Source organism: Erithacus rubecula (assembly GCF_903797595.1).
Source record: "Erithacus rubecula genome assembly, chromosome: 2".
Lineage (NCBI taxonomy): Eukaryota > Metazoa > Chordata > Aves > Passeriformes > Muscicapidae > Erithacus > Erithacus rubecula.
The window spans coordinates 20,062,873-20,078,311 of record NC_136685.1 but is presented as its reverse complement, the minus strand read 5'-3'; the positions used below and the strand labels follow the sequence as shown (position 1 = coordinate 20,078,311).

Genomic DNA, 15,439 nt, shown 5'->3' with positions numbered 1-15,439 from the left:
TATTTTTTGAGTTACAACTTTATAACCTTTGTGGAATAGAGCAGATAAGACACTTTTTAAAAAATTTTGAGCCATTACAGTTAATAATTTTAACAGTTTAAGTGTAAAGAAGGTCATTATTCAAGTATAAAAACCAAATCATCCCATAGAAAAACAACAAAAACCAGAAAAAACTCGAAACATTATCCCAAAAGTTGTCAGGGCTCTCTCCAATTCTCCTGGGGAAAAACATTACTTAGTCTATGACCTTAACCTTAAGAATAACCTCTGTATTCAGGTAGATATATTAATTAAAGAGTGGAGATGAATTGTGTAAGTTTTTATGAGAATGGCAATAACTTGCTCAGATAGTCAAAATCAATCTAAAAAAACTATGCTTAGCTGCCAGAAAGCTAGAAAGAAGAGAAATATGGGAAATCAAATGCCCAATCAAATGGGCAATTAAATGTTCATCCATTTAACTCAGAGTAGCACTAGTAAAAGCAAAAAGGTGGGAAAATGCTGTCAATGTCTCATAAAAGTTTTGCTGTTGAGACTGTGGTGTTCTCCATCCTCTAGACCTCACTGTTCACTTGCGTTCTCTGAACCTTGCAAGTCATAATGTGTGTTTATTTCTTACTAAAAGGACTTTAACACTAGAAGGATTTATTTTCAAGTTGTGTTTCTAATTATAATGCTAAATTCCTGGGGTATAAGCACATGGACTGAAACTAGAAATGCTACCTACCTTCAAGGTCATCCTTACTGATCACAATCTTTCGCCCTTCATCCACATGAACAGCTGTTAATCAAAATATACAATTAGTTTCTCAAATTAGTTCAATATGCTTACAAACATTCCAAATTATTTTTTGTCACCTGTTTAAAAACCTGTATGACTCTTTTTCTACAATGTTGTTATTAAATCTTTCCCCAGAGAAAGTCAACTTGAAGTAATATACTGGCTTATTCACTATAGGAAAATAGGGCATGATCAGACAGTACTATTCAAAGATGTGCTAAAAAGCAAGAGTCATAGTCACAGCAGATGGATTTGATTTTGAGGCAGATTAGTAATCAATTGTATCATGAGTATAGTAATTAATCATAAAGCATAAACACATACATAAACCATATGTAAAGGAAATGCATATTCAGTTCAGATTTCACAGGCAACATTGGGGCAGTGCTTTAAGATATTCATAATTACTTTAATTCCCTTCTGACTAAAAGGAGGACACCAAACAGAAGGTGTGCAAGTACATGATATACAGAATTTGCATAGGGGTTTAGGACAATGCTAAGTCAATAAAACTACTCCCCAGTGCAAGGCAGCTTAGTGTATTCATGGACAAGCTCCCATAAAGCTATTTAGCAGTCTGTAGAGAGATATTGAATCAAAGGAAGAAACAAACTCTGCTCCTTAAATTAACTGGGCAAAAAAAAAGAAGAGAGGGAGGGAGGGAGGGGAGGAGGGAGGAGAAAGAAAAGAAAGGGAAAGAAAAGAAAGAATAGAAAGAAAGAAAGAAGAAAGAAAGAAGAGAAAGAAAGAAAAAGAAAGAAAAAAAGAAAGAAGAAAGAAAGAAAGAAAGAAAGAAAAAGAAAGAAAGAAAGAAAGAAAAGAAAGAAAGAAAGAAAGAAAGAAAGAAAGAAAGAAAGGAAAGAAAGAAAAAGAAAGAAAGAAAGAAAGAAAAGAAAGAAGAAAGAAAGAAAGAAAAAGAAAGAAAGAAAGAAGAAAGAAAGAAAGAAAGAAAGAAAGAAAGAAAGAAAGAAAGAAAGAAAGAAAGAAAGAAAGAAAGAAAGAAAAGAAGAAAGAAAGAAAGAAAGAAAGAAAGAAAGAAAGAAAGAAAGAAAGAAAGAAAGAAAGAAAAGAAAAGAAAGAAAGAAAGAAAGAAAAGAAAGAAAAGAAAGAAAGAAAGAAAGAAGAAGAAAGAGAAAGAAAGAAGAGAAAGAAAGAAGAAAGAAAGAAAAAGAAAGCCTTGAATATCCTACTTTGAGTTCTCTCCAGGTCAAGAGGGTCGAGCGCCGCCACGGGCTCCGAGGCTCGCGAGGGGCGGCTGATGCCAGCGCTGTTCACTGCTCTCACACGAAATGTGTAAGACCTCCCCTCTTGAAGACCAGTCACAGGATACTTGCAGACTTTTACAGGAGCATCATTGCACTGGACCCAGTTTTCCAAACCTACTTCACATCTTGGAACAGCAGAAGAAGCATTGGTCAGTATTGTCTCACAATAAATATGCCCCATGCTATTACACCAGGTCAGAACCACAGAAGTCTCCTACCCTAGGCTAAACCACACATCTCATTAAAGAAAGTCACAGACTTTATACAATCTTCTCAGATCAGAGATCCAATTCCCACTCTGTTAATATTTTTTTCATAATGCAAAGGTCATTTTTCTTTCATGGTTTTTGGCCTTTTCAAATCTCTCTGCTTCACTTCTGTTTGGTTCTCTTCCTTGCCATGTAAAGAATAAATTACTCACTTTCATTTTTAATATTCGTGTCCACATAATACAATGAATTTGCACCTAATCATTTTCTTTTCTTCCTCATCATATTTTCAAGTAAATTTCTTTGTGCCTTTCCCTATCAAATGGCTGGGCCACAGGGCACAGGAGTCATCAAAAAGCAGAGTGATGTGCTCATGCTGACTGCTTTGTGTGTATATATATAGCTTGTGTGCTACTACGATAAACTTTGTGTAGAAGACTCTCTTTTGCCCTGACTGAATCAGAAAAAATCTGTGTTGTGATCAAGGGCTCCTTGGTACTCTAGTGATATGAGCAACATGCCAAATGGCTCATCTGACTAGATTATACACAATATAGGTGAAATACTTCTATGATCTGTGCACTGCATAAATTGGATATAGATGCTCCCAGGTCTCAAGTTAATTTCCTCATACTGACTACCATTCATAAACCACAATTTTTCCAGTTATTCCCAGACAGTTATCATTGAATTAGACCAAATGACAGGGTAGCAAGCAGCAATGAGCTGCAAATGTTGCTTTTAAGTGCAGAGCAGTACACATTATGAAATCGTTTCAGTAAGGCTTTGCTGACTGACAGTTTCAGACACAAAGGATCAGATGTTCTGCTCTGGGTACAAGGAGCAAGCATTCACTTCAGTGGAAAAGATATGCAAAACAGTGCCTGGATTCCCCTGCTTGCCAGCTGCCTGCACTGAGCTGAAACCCCAGCAAAGTGCAAAGCTCACTGAAGGACAGAGCCCTGCCACTGTGATTTAAACTGCCAGCTCCCAGGAGTCCAGGCCTTGAGCTCCTGATGTACTACATTTAAGAAAGAAATAAAAAGATAATGTAATAACTCCTAGGTTTCAGCTTTTGCAGTATAGAGATTAAAGAGACTAAATCTAATTCAAGATGCCCATGGATTCCAGCTTTTATAAATTAAATACTGTCAGGGCTCATTCTCTGATGTGCCCACATCCATACTATTGAACATTTTAAGTGTATGACAAAATATGTCTGTCTGCAAATATTACTTGGAATGGCCTCCAGCCTCTGCTAATTCCCAGACTGTGCCCAGAATTGCCTGTGAAAATACTAAATCATCTGGGCCAAAAGTTTGCCTGGGAATAATCTAGTAATTTAACACAGTGTGTAACTGAGTTCCAGTGCCAAGTACCTGTAAAAATATATCCAAAGAACACACACACTGAAAAGATAAAATGGCTTTTTTTTTTTTTTTTCCATCTACAGTATATACATATTTCTGGCAATTAACAAAATTAAATAATGCTAATATTTACATACTTGTCAACAAAATATCCAATAACAGGGCTCTCACTGGTTGTATTTGGTGGTTTCCAGGTAACAATAACATAGTCTCTGTTAGCATCATGGCATTCAACATCCATTGGTGCCCCTGGTGCTCCTGCGATCAATGCATCCGCATCTGGACCACAAACAAAAATCAATTGGTTTTAACCCCAACTGCTCTGACATACATCAAAAAGTCAAACAGAAGACTTCCAGTTTATTGTGCTACTGTTTATATGAATGGAAGCCCAAACTTATTGTGCTACCTCTTTATATGAATGGAAGCTCAAACATTTTACATACTAATTCACTGCAATAATGATTCAGGACCATAACATCTATATTTTTTTACAGACAAATTTTTCAAGGATATTTTTGAAAACAGAAAAGCTTTTTAGGAGCCAAATGCCTTTTTTTTTTTTCTTTGTGAGAGTTAAAATCCTAACCCACCCATGTTTTTGGTGCTCTGATACACTGAAAGCTGACTCAGTGGGTTACCAATCAGACCAAGTTGCTCAGTAAAAAACATGATCAGGAAAACAAATCTCTTAAAGAATAAAAAATTTGTAGACTCCTGGAACATTTATGATGCTATGTTTCATTTATAGTCTTAAATAACACCCTTAAGATACCCTTTTGTGTCTTCATTTTGAGAGATATTGACTAGTCTGGACCCACAACTCCTAATGAAATCTCGTAACATGTAAAGTTCTCTCCTTTCAAATGAAGATTTCTATAACAAAAAAACAGAGTCTAAATTTACAGTCTAATCCCAATCACTTGTGAAGTAGTTTGTGCTCAGTATCAGAACACAGCCTGCATGAAAAAGGCAACAGACAGCACTAGAGACTCCAGGGGACTTAGCACAGGGCCAGGGTTCTGGGCATGCAAAGGAATCAAATGTAGTATAAAAATGACAAGAGACACCTAAAATTTACACATCACTAGAAAAAAAACTCTTAAGAAAGCTTTGATATTAGTGGGTGTTTTCCACCTGAATAATGTCTTTCTTGGAATGTACTCTGGACATAAATGGCTTTACCAAATTCTTTCTAATGAGATTAGGGTGCTAGAGTGGTTTGTTCAAAACATACTACAAAGTTGATGAAGCCCTTGCACTAGTCAAGTGAAGAAGTTGGATTTCAAACCCCTGAAAAAGACATTCACTCCCTCTACCCCACAGAAGCTGTCTGGATGACACTCCCACAAGGCACATAAGCTCCAATATGTTTTCAAGAAGAACAAGTTTTTAAATTAATACAGCTACAGTGGCCTCAGTGGGGCTGTTCCATTTTGCCCACATCAAGGATGTTGTCCAATGTATCTAAGAGAGTGTAGAACTGCTCAACCAGAGATATTTTTATCTTTCAATGAAAAAAATATAAAGCTGAATACTAAGTTCTGCTCACAGGTACATGCAGAAGCTCATTTTTACTTCACTGAGAGCTGTGCATGGAAATGTGATGAAAAGTTCTGACCTTTATTCTATTTTAATCCATTTACCTCCTTTTATCTATATCTCTTGTGAAAACTGCATTTCTTCAGTCAGCTAGTTTCTTACTTTGCTTCTTTTTTCTGGTTAATGACATGACTATGACTGGCATAGTGGTGGGAATATTTATTTTGCTTTCTTCTGCTTGTATCCCTAAGACCAGGCACAAGATACAAGAATGTCCAACAGGGCACATTCCCAGTTTCCAATCTCTAAAGCCAAAAACAGCATGGTGAGAACTGATTGTAAGCAAAGATGTTTATTTCCTACCAGGAAAGGAGATGAAAAATAAAGAAGCAAATTTTTTCTTCACAAGCATGGCTTCTCTGCTCTTCAGGAAACAAAATGTCATCAGGAACTTGCTCCTCTTGAAGCTCCCCATACATGTAAGGTGACTGGTTTTTAGTTCAGACTACTATATACAAATCAAATTACTATGAAATTCCACAGGGCTAAATTTCTTTCATACTTCAGTTATTACATGTGATTTTTTTCATAAAACTAAACTTTATAATGGTTTTTAATTTCTCCTCAAGGACCAGATCAAAAGTTTACCTCTTACAAACAGGTATGCACTGCATTCACTGATTCCACCTCTCGAAACCATGCGCAGGGTGTATAAACCTTCATCATCTTTGCTCAGATGAGTAAAGGAAAGAGCTGCCTGGCCTTCTCCAAAGTACAGCTTTGTCCACTTGGAATCCTTTAGCAGCACATCTGGAACAGAAGACCCATCAGACACATTACTGTACTGCTAGAACAACCTGCATCCTAGTGCAGTTCTCTGCTAAACAGGGACACACACTGAAATTTCTGCCAGTTTTATTCAGAATTATAGGGCTTTGATGCTATGAATCCTCTAGAGAGAGTAAGTTGCATCTCTTTAAAATTATTTGATCAGTGAATTTTAGAGAACATGAGGTCTAGTACTACCCTAAGCAATGCCAACAACAAAATTCCTATCACTAATTTTTAATACACTGAGAGAAAAAAATGTTACCCACATTTAGAAATATTGACATGCAAACCTACCATAACCTATAATGAATGCAGGGTGGGACCTTGATTAGTTTTTAATAAGTTTTACTTCCTGTTCATGTCAAATGTTAGTTTACTCAATTTTTTCTTACAAATTACAAAAAAAAAAAATAAAATAAAATAAAAGATATTTCAGTTTAATCTTAAAACTGCTATAAATATACACCAAACTTAAATCCTCAAAGCATGCCTGTTGAGCAGTGAATTAAATTAAATTTAGACCTCTCAAAGGTGAGAGGTGGTGACCCATGATTAATGCATATTAATCTGATTGCCTAGTGAAACCAGAGCAAAAGAATGAACAGGATATTTTATGCTAGGCAAAGGGCTTTCTCATATCATCCTTTGAAATAGCTGATTGGATTATTTTTGATTTTTAACTCCCTAAGGCAAATCACATACAAATTTATTGTAATCAATGCAGCAGAACTGTATTTAAAAGATCTGAATATCTATGAATATCTATTATCCTATTGCTTAAATAGATTTTGGAGCTGGTGCTCAAACATTTGCAAAGGAATCAGTGGTCTCACAAGCCAGCTGAGTTGTCTAGGAAGGTATAAAACATGACACACATTCAGATAATAAAGCATGTAGAAGACACACTACTAAATCTTACAGCAGTAAATTGCATAATCAGCTAAGCATGCTGCAGTTTTCTAAGAAGCACACAAACTAAATTTGATCACATTCCTTCCCATGAGATCCTTAGTCATGAGATCCTTACCTAGAAAACCTGAGTGACCCCTTTCTGTCATGCCTGTCACAATGATACTCAGACTTTAGGTAGTCAGACATGATATACTTTAAATTAAATCAGAAAATGCCTTCACCTAGAAACGTTAAGCAATTCATAAGCCCTGTGGAAAATGCTAAGCAAAAAAAAAAAAAAAAAAAAAAATTGATTAACCAGCATCTTTTAAAAGCTGGTCACTTATTTAGACTCCAAGCTTCAGTGGATTGGTAGCCACCATCATTTCAATATATAGAAATTGTAGGCAAGTCTACATTGTAATGGTCCTAAGGCCAGAATCACCCATTTCCATTCTTTATGTATACCTGACAGCAGAAATTGAGGAGGCAGTTGTGTTTGGTAAGAGCAGAAAAGCTTCTCTCCTCCCACAAGGCCAAAGATCCACCAGAAATCAGCACAAGCCTACTTTTTTTTTTTTTTTTTTTTTTTTTAATGCAGTCTGGATGAATGATTTTGTAGGCAAGAAAATTAGAATAAATTTTGGAGGGCTCAAACATATTTAAAAGTTCTAATAGAACAAGTATTCATAAAGCTGCCAGCACAATAGTGTTACAAGTTCTGACTATCCTTGGTCTGTTCATGTGTTGTGCTCTGTTATTTCTCCAACAATTTATTTGCAGAAGACTAACCCTCACAGGCAGTGTACCTCAAGCCTCACAGGCTGTTTTTAATATGTAAGAAAATTTTCCTAATACAGTACTCTGATTAAAATTCATACAGTGGGTAACTATTATATACTGAAATTTATTTTTATTATGCATATTTTGTTCTGCTATATTTTTGCTAGATTCTTCATTCCATGATTTTTCCTTCTGAAGTCAATTATTTTATTTTAGATTACAGTATAAATGGCTGCATTATGGTGGTACATATAGTTTTATAGTGTTTATATTACATTAGAGATCAGTAATAGAAAATTCCTGCTATCAGCTGAAGTCATGTCCAGATTAGATATAGGTTCCTGAACTGTTATTTTGATTTTGGTCTTTTTGAATGGTTCTTTCAGTATTCTAAATTTTTCTGAGTGGGCCATGAATAACAGACATCATATTCATGTTTGTGAAATCCCAAATCAATTAAAAGGATTTGATTGAGCTGACTTATATGCCCTTAGGAATCTACTGATACCCTCAATAAGGATCACAAGTGTGAAGTTTATTTATGCTAGATAAACACATGCTTCTCCTGTGTATAATTATTAGAAGTAAATCACACATATCTATCTTGGGGCCTTGGTTGTCATTATTTGATTTACACAAACTGAAAAAAATTACAAAGAATATAGTCTTAATGAAAGAGTACAATTAAATATTACCTCTCTAAAGAACCAAAATGTCTAAAGCATGTGATATTAGACAAATTATTAACTTCTCACTGCTTATATTTATGCATTGCCTCCAGCTCTCAAGAGACTCAACACAGGGAACTGTAGCACAAAACAAAGGCTCATAGTGGATGAATTCCTGCTGTGTTTGGGAAGAAGTTCTGCCAGTTAATGCACCTGTACACCTCTTGGAAGTATTGTGATCCGTGTACTGGTAAAGAAGGACAAATCTAAGCTAGTTTGCAGCATCCTATTTCACGTAGCATAAGTAGAATAATTGGATGAACACCTGTCTGACTCCCTAGCAAAAACCTATGGCTTAAAACAGACCAAGTTTTCATCTCAAGTTTTCACAAGTAAGGACTTATAAAGCTAAATAGGGGGAAAACAAATAGTGCAATATTGTTACATATCAAGAAGGAATTATCTTGTAATTATGAAGACACAAAGAGAAAGGGTCATGAGCTTTTGTCCATAGTGCAAGAAAAAATAATGGTCAATGAAAAGTGGAAGAATATTGGGCATTCCTTGAAAATTAGAAGTTCTTCTTAGCTGCATTTTCCAACTTAGAATTTGAGAGATTTGGCAACTTGAGAAACTGCACCCAGTAGGAGAGAAAGTAAAGGTACCCTTGAAAATGATAGTTCATCTGAGAGTGAAGTGAGCAATTATTTTTAGTTATTAAACATCCTGAAGTGCACAGCAAAATTCCTGTATGCTTCAGTGAGAACAGAATCTGAATTCAAGGACCAGCTGTAGATTTTAGGTTATTCACCAAACAGAAAAAGCCATTTTTATTGTCTCATATTTTTTTACTTTAGTGACATCTAACGGTTAATCACAAGGAAGTATCCACACTGATAGAAAAATAGGCATGGAAGATTAAGCAGTAGTTTGCTGCCTAGAGGATCAGATGTGAATCTATATGAAACTATGAGGTACATGAAACAAAAGGTACAACAAGCAGTAACAAAATCATTATTTTTCTGATTTTTGTAATCTTCAATTTTCTTTACAGCCTTATTAATCTTACTGTCATTTCTTAGTTTATTATCACATTTTGTCCACTATGGAAATTTCTGCCAACTTTTCTGGGACCGGTCCAAACATGAGTTTTGGAAGTCCACCATTATCAAATGTGATCCCTTTGAGGAAAGGTCTAACCATTCAAAAATAACCAAGGCTTTCCTTAAATCCTCAGGTGGAATAATCACTTTAGAATCCTACAGAGATTGTGGTTGGTGAAAGGTGATGGGCTAAATATGTACAATAGGCTGCTATCCATTGAGCTCTAAGTAACTAGTTTTATGTTTCAAAACCCTTTTTTGCTGCAGTGAACAAACACTACCCATCCAGAGTGTATGTACCATCCACCCCAGTATATGATGAGTTTAGTGATGTTATCTTGAGTACTTCACGGTAAGACTGCTTCACCTGGCATTAGCACAGATTTTCAGAGACAAAGGAGGCAAGGTAAGAGACCTACCAACATGGCACATAAACAGCAGAGCAAACATATGTGCATCAGACCTGGCTTCTATAAGTATTGCCTAACTATACATTCACGTGATTTTAATATAAAATTCACAATAAATGCTGGAGCAAAATTAAAGTGGAGAGCCATGCCCAGTAATTCAAACCTTATTTTAGTGCTCTGTGAGTACCCTTCAGCTCAGTGGTCACAGTATTCAACTGTGAGTCATTGTGAAATCTAAGAACTGGCTTTGCATCTCTTCCAAGTAAATGTTCTAACTTTTGTGCTATCATGATATGAAGTTACTCCTGCTGCTACTAATGCGTGCTCAAGAAAATGTTGATCAAGTCACTTAATTGAGAATGCAGGACTATAAATTCTAACTAGAGATTTTTTTCTCTATTCCAAATTTAATTGTGAGAATACAATACCCTAAACCTCACCTGTATCCTCAATGTATCCTCCAGCATTTTCCAGGTAGATTCTATTCAGTGTAATAACTTACCATCTCTGTACCACTCAGCACGAGGTCGTAGTCTTTTCAGCTCTGGAGTGATCATCATAGAACATTTCAAGGTCAGTGTTTCACCTTCAGTTGCAAAAGTGACTCCAAACTTCTCCAGAAACTGGACATCAATGTGGGTGAAGCAGACATCATACGACAGGGGCACTGTGCATGAGAAAATGAAAGCATTCTTGAGTACAAGTCAATTGTACTTGGCATGGATTAATGTCTGATCTAAACAGGAGATGGAGTTTCCTGTTATACTCTATTCTGACCCAGAAATTCAACTGGGAAAGCAAGAGCATCCGGACAGCTCCTACTGTAACTCAATGCTTAGAGAGCAAAGTTAGAAGAAGCAAGTTGCATCCAGTTTTCTCATCTGTAAAACATCACTCTGACATGAGGACATAAATTATCTAAGCAAATAGAAAAGAGGACTTACTGTGGAAGGGCATTATGGCAGCTGGGTGAGGCTCTTCATTCTCTCTGAACCCTATGAATAAACATACAAGAAACATTCAGTGACATGAGCATTATATTTATTCACTGTTTTAAATATAAAGTAGGACTTACTTCGCACAATCACAGCACAATTAGTTGATGCCTGACCATGGACATTTGTTGCTACTGCTGAATAGGTTGCAGAATCATCAAAGTCAGCTCTGAAAAGGGGAAGGAGAAGAACTGATGTCTCTTTGAGCAAATAAAAATTTTCATAATGATTGATATTGCAAGCCAAACTATCTCAACCACAAGGAAAATGTATAAAGCTCTTTACTGGTAGGGCAAGTGTAGAAAGCTCTTTGCTTTCTCCACAATGCAAGACATCAATGAAAGACAATCAGAAAGCTGCTGCTGTTTTTAATTGCAGTTTTATCACAGCTTAGTGTGCAGGCTGCCTTAACTTGAGCAAACTGCAAATGACCTTTAGAGAATGATCTAAAGGAAATAGCTGGACAATGCCAGTCTGGCTATTCCCTTTCTGTATGTAATCTTCCTTAATCCATATTGCTCTTCTGCCATATTTTAGGAGAGAGACATGGAACAAAAGAACATTTGATTCTTGCTAAAATTCTGTCTTCTATGACTATTCCCAGCTGACCGACTGGTATTTTTTTGCCTCTCTCACATTTCAATCCAGGAAAATTATAAAAAATCAGAAACACTGGTAAAAATTGTTTATGTGCATACATGGCTTGGTTTCTGATATTTTTAGTGAGGAAAAAAATGTATTATGCAAGGGCAGTACAAAAAATATAAAGCAAAAATATAGTTACTTGGTGCAAAACTGATTGTCTCACTTAATACATCCTTCCTTAAAGTTTCATGAGCACATACATGATCAGCTGTTAAGATTGTTTAAGTTTAGGAGATCCCTTTCAGTGAAGAAATTTTTCCTAATATCTAAACTCAACCGCCCCTGGTGCAGTTGAGACTATTTCCTCTTGTCCTGTCACTTGTTTCTTGGGAGAAGAGCCTGGTCCCACCCGGCTACAACCTCCTTTGAGGCAGTTGTAGGAGCAAATAAGGTCCCTCCTGAGCCTCTTTTCTCCAGGCTAAGCACCCCCAGCTCCCTCAGCTGCTCCTCACAGCACTGGTGCTCCAGACCCTTCCCCAGCTCCCCTGCCCTTCCCTGGGCTCTCTGCAGCCCCTCAGTGTCTTTCTCACAGTGAGGGGCCAGAGCTGGACACAGCACTCGAGGTGTGGCCTCAGCAGTGCTGAGCACAGGGGACAGTCCCTGCCCTGCTCCTGCTGGCCACACCATTGCTGGCACAGGCCAGGTGCCTCTGCCCTTCCTGGGCACCTGGGCACACCCTGGCTCATGTTCAGCTGCTGTCAACCAGCTCCTCCAGGTCTGGTTTTCCAGTGGGCAGCTTTCCAACACTCTGTGCCCAGCCTGTAGCCCTGCCTGGGGTTGTTTGGATCCAAGGGCAGGATTTCTCACTTTGCCTTCTTGAACCCCACACAGCTGGCCTCAGCTCATTGATCCAGGTTGTCCAGATCCCTCTGCAGCCCCTTCCTGCCCTCTAGCAGATAAGCACTCCCACCTGACCTGGTGACATCTGCAGACTGACTGAGGCTGCTCCTGTATCCCTCATCCACATCACTGATAACAATATCAAACAGTTCCTGCTCCAATGCTGAGCACTGGGGATCACCACTTGTGACTGGCCACTAGATGGATGCAATCTTGTTCATTGCCATTCTCTGGGCTGGATGTTTTTTAACAGTTTGTTTTCATGAAGGATTTTAAAGAAATTACAATACCTGTTCCCAGAGCTATGTTAAGCTTAAGTGACTCTGGACTTATTTGAGAGATGTCAGACTTGACAACACTTCTTCGCAGTGAATTTTTAAAAGCAGAACATTTTTGTTTTATTATCCCAGTTTCACACTCTTTAACACTTGTGTAATACAATGCCAAAAAACAATATAAAACTGCAGTACAGGACAATTTCCTAAGGCATATTATGCCTCTATACTGAAATGTACATACTTCATCTCAATCCCCTTCCTAGGAGTTTTGTTCTCCTAAGAAGCAGCAAAATACATCTTTGATGTATTTGTGATGGTTTCCAAGGTAAAGAAAAAAGAATATGATCTTAAATGTCACTAGAATAGACAGAAGAAGTTCAAAATCTGAAAACAAATATTTGACAAATGTTAGTGATATAATTCATTTTCTCAGGGACAACATAAGAACTAAGTAACTGACCAAATAGCCAGCCATATTCTTACAGCACCTTTTGTTTTTTATGAAGAGAAATGAGGTTCTTACCATTGTTATGAACACACAATTCCACAGGCCAGGCACCTCTTACTATTTAAGAGGTCATAACAAATCTACCCATTTTTTGTACTTTACTGCTTTGAAAGCAATTTATATGTCTTTGCTAAGATCACTCATCTGACTCTCCAGAAGAGAAATAAACCATCTTAGACAGCCTAGTATTCACTGAAACCCCTTTAAATCTTATATTGGAAATGTTGGATTTTTGTGGCTAGGAGCTAGACAGCACTTTTGTTTCATATCCACTATGAAAAAAATAGCACAGGATGGCAAGTTACATAAGGTTCTGACTTTTCTTTAGTGCCAGGTAATGCTCAGATGGAGGATTATCCTGGAAATTATCTACTTCGTTGTATGCTAAAAAAAATAGGTTTCCTAAATTGCACTGTTAAGTGTATTGAGTCAAGACCAGTTAGAAACTACATTTGAAGAACCCAGGAGGCAAGGTGTGGTCTAACAGTTATTCTTGTTTTATGGTGGAGAATATGTTTTTCAGCCCTTACAAAGGTCAGATAAAATATGCATAGAGTACATTTAGATATCATAAAACGTGAGTGCAGAACTCTATCTGTCCCAAGGTACCAATACTTTTTTGAGTAAATTAAATTGCTCTGAACCCACATGAGGTTCTGAAGTGCTAATACTTGTGTGGGGAATATTCCCCAGGCAAATACATCTATTTAAAATGCATATATTCATCTAACTGCCTAGTGTGGATTTAAACACAGGAGTTAAGAGTGAAATAGCATCTTTGCCTGAATTACAACACAATTCAGTGTATGTAAAGAACGCAAGGCAGTATGTAGTAGATTACAGAGTTTAAAATCACTCCTTTGAATACAAATGACAAAATTTTCAGCATTATGGCTATATGACATCAAAATGTGGAAATACTCTGCAGAATTGACATTTCCTGTCCTGGTTCTCCAGTCAGAGTGAACCTGACTGATTCTTTTTATTTGGTCGGATTTCATTTTTAGGAAAGAGGAACCTCTGTTATAATATGGCCACTTCCTCAAGCCCCCAACTACTGCAGCTTATAGGGACAGTGACTAGCAAGTCAGAAGATCACATATTTGGGAGCTGTTCCTTGCCTTTCAGCAAGGAAAGGAGAGCAGTACACCATTTTGCTGCCTATACAGCCACTGATAATGCATACCTGCAAAACCCAGGGACCTGCAGTCTACCACCCACCAACCTTGCACAGCTCAAGGGCTCTGCAGGCTGTGCCAGAGGATCTCTTTTGTCCCAATACCTCTGCTCTGCTCAGCTCCCACCCACAGCACAGAAAGACATGCCTCACTCTCTACCTCCCCAGATCAAATAATCTCAAGCCTTTTGTGCCTAATCAAACTAAAATAGCTCTCTACTGACCACACAGGCTCATTTGTTAAATCAGAATAGCTAACTTTCCTTTTTAAAGCACTGGGGGTGGTGCTGAGGACTGGAGTAGCAGATGAAGCTCTGGCTCTGCCTGCTGCTCCATTCAGGTGTTACACTGCACTCTGCAGGCTCTGCTGCTCCATTCAGGTGTTACACTGCACTCTGCATGTTCTCCCTGCTCCATTCAGGTGTTACACTGCACTCTGCAGGCTCTGCTGCTCCATTCAGGTGTTACACTGCACTCTGCATGTTCTCCCTGCTCCATTCAGGTGTTACACTGCACTCTGCAGGCTGTCCCTGATCCATTTAGGTGTTACACTGCACTCTGCATGTTCTCCCTGCTCCATTCAGGTGTTACACTGCACTCTGCAGGCTCTGCTGCTCCATTCAGGTGTTACACTGCACTCTGCATGTTCTCCCTGATCCATTTAGGTGTTACACTGCACTCTGCATGTTCTCCCTGATCCATTTAGGTGTTACATTGCACTCTGCAGGCTCTGCTGCTCCATTCAGGTGTTACACTGCACTCTGCATGTTCTCCCTGATCCATTTAGGTGTTACACTGCACTCTGCATGTTCTCCCTGCTCCATTCAGGTGTTACACTGCACTCTGCAGGCTCTGCTGCTCCATTCAGGTGTTACACTGCACTCTGCATGTCCTCCCTGCTCCATCCAGGTGTTACACTGCACTCTGCAGGCTGTCCCTGATCCATTCAGGTGTTACACTGCACTCTGCATGTTCTCCCTGATCCATTCAGGTGTTACACTGCACTCTGCAGGCTGTCCCTGCTCCATTCAGGTGTTACACTGCACTCTGCATGTTCTCCCTGATCCATTCAGGTGTTACACTGCACTCTGCAGGCTCTGCCACACACTCCTGCTGATGCACTGCAAACTACTCCCTCTGCCG

At 38.2% G+C, this 15,439-nt stretch overlaps 1 protein-coding gene across 3 annotated transcripts in view; it reads right to left on the bottom strand.

Annotated features, from left to right (window-relative positions):
• The window catches only part of MYOM2 (myomesin 2), a 72,520-nt gene that overhangs the window by 42,346 nt on the left and 14,735 nt on the right, over positions 1-15,439 (bottom strand). For all 3 annotated transcript variants that reach the window (XM_079297947.1, XM_079297949.1, XM_079297948.1), the window contains 7 exons: positions 10,929-11,017; positions 10,798-10,848; positions 10,356-10,520; positions 5,816-5,977; positions 3,763-3,904; positions 1,972-2,171; positions 728-781 (listed from right to left, as the gene is read on the bottom strand). In XM_079297947.1, the coding sequence (XP_079154073.1) occupies positions 728-781; positions 1,972-2,171; positions 3,763-3,904; positions 5,816-5,977; positions 10,356-10,520; positions 10,798-10,848; positions 10,929-11,017 (863 nt within the window). The remainder of the gene's footprint in view (positions 1-727; positions 782-1,971; positions 2,172-3,762; positions 3,905-5,815; positions 5,978-10,355; positions 10,521-10,797; positions 10,849-10,928; positions 11,018-15,439) is intronic.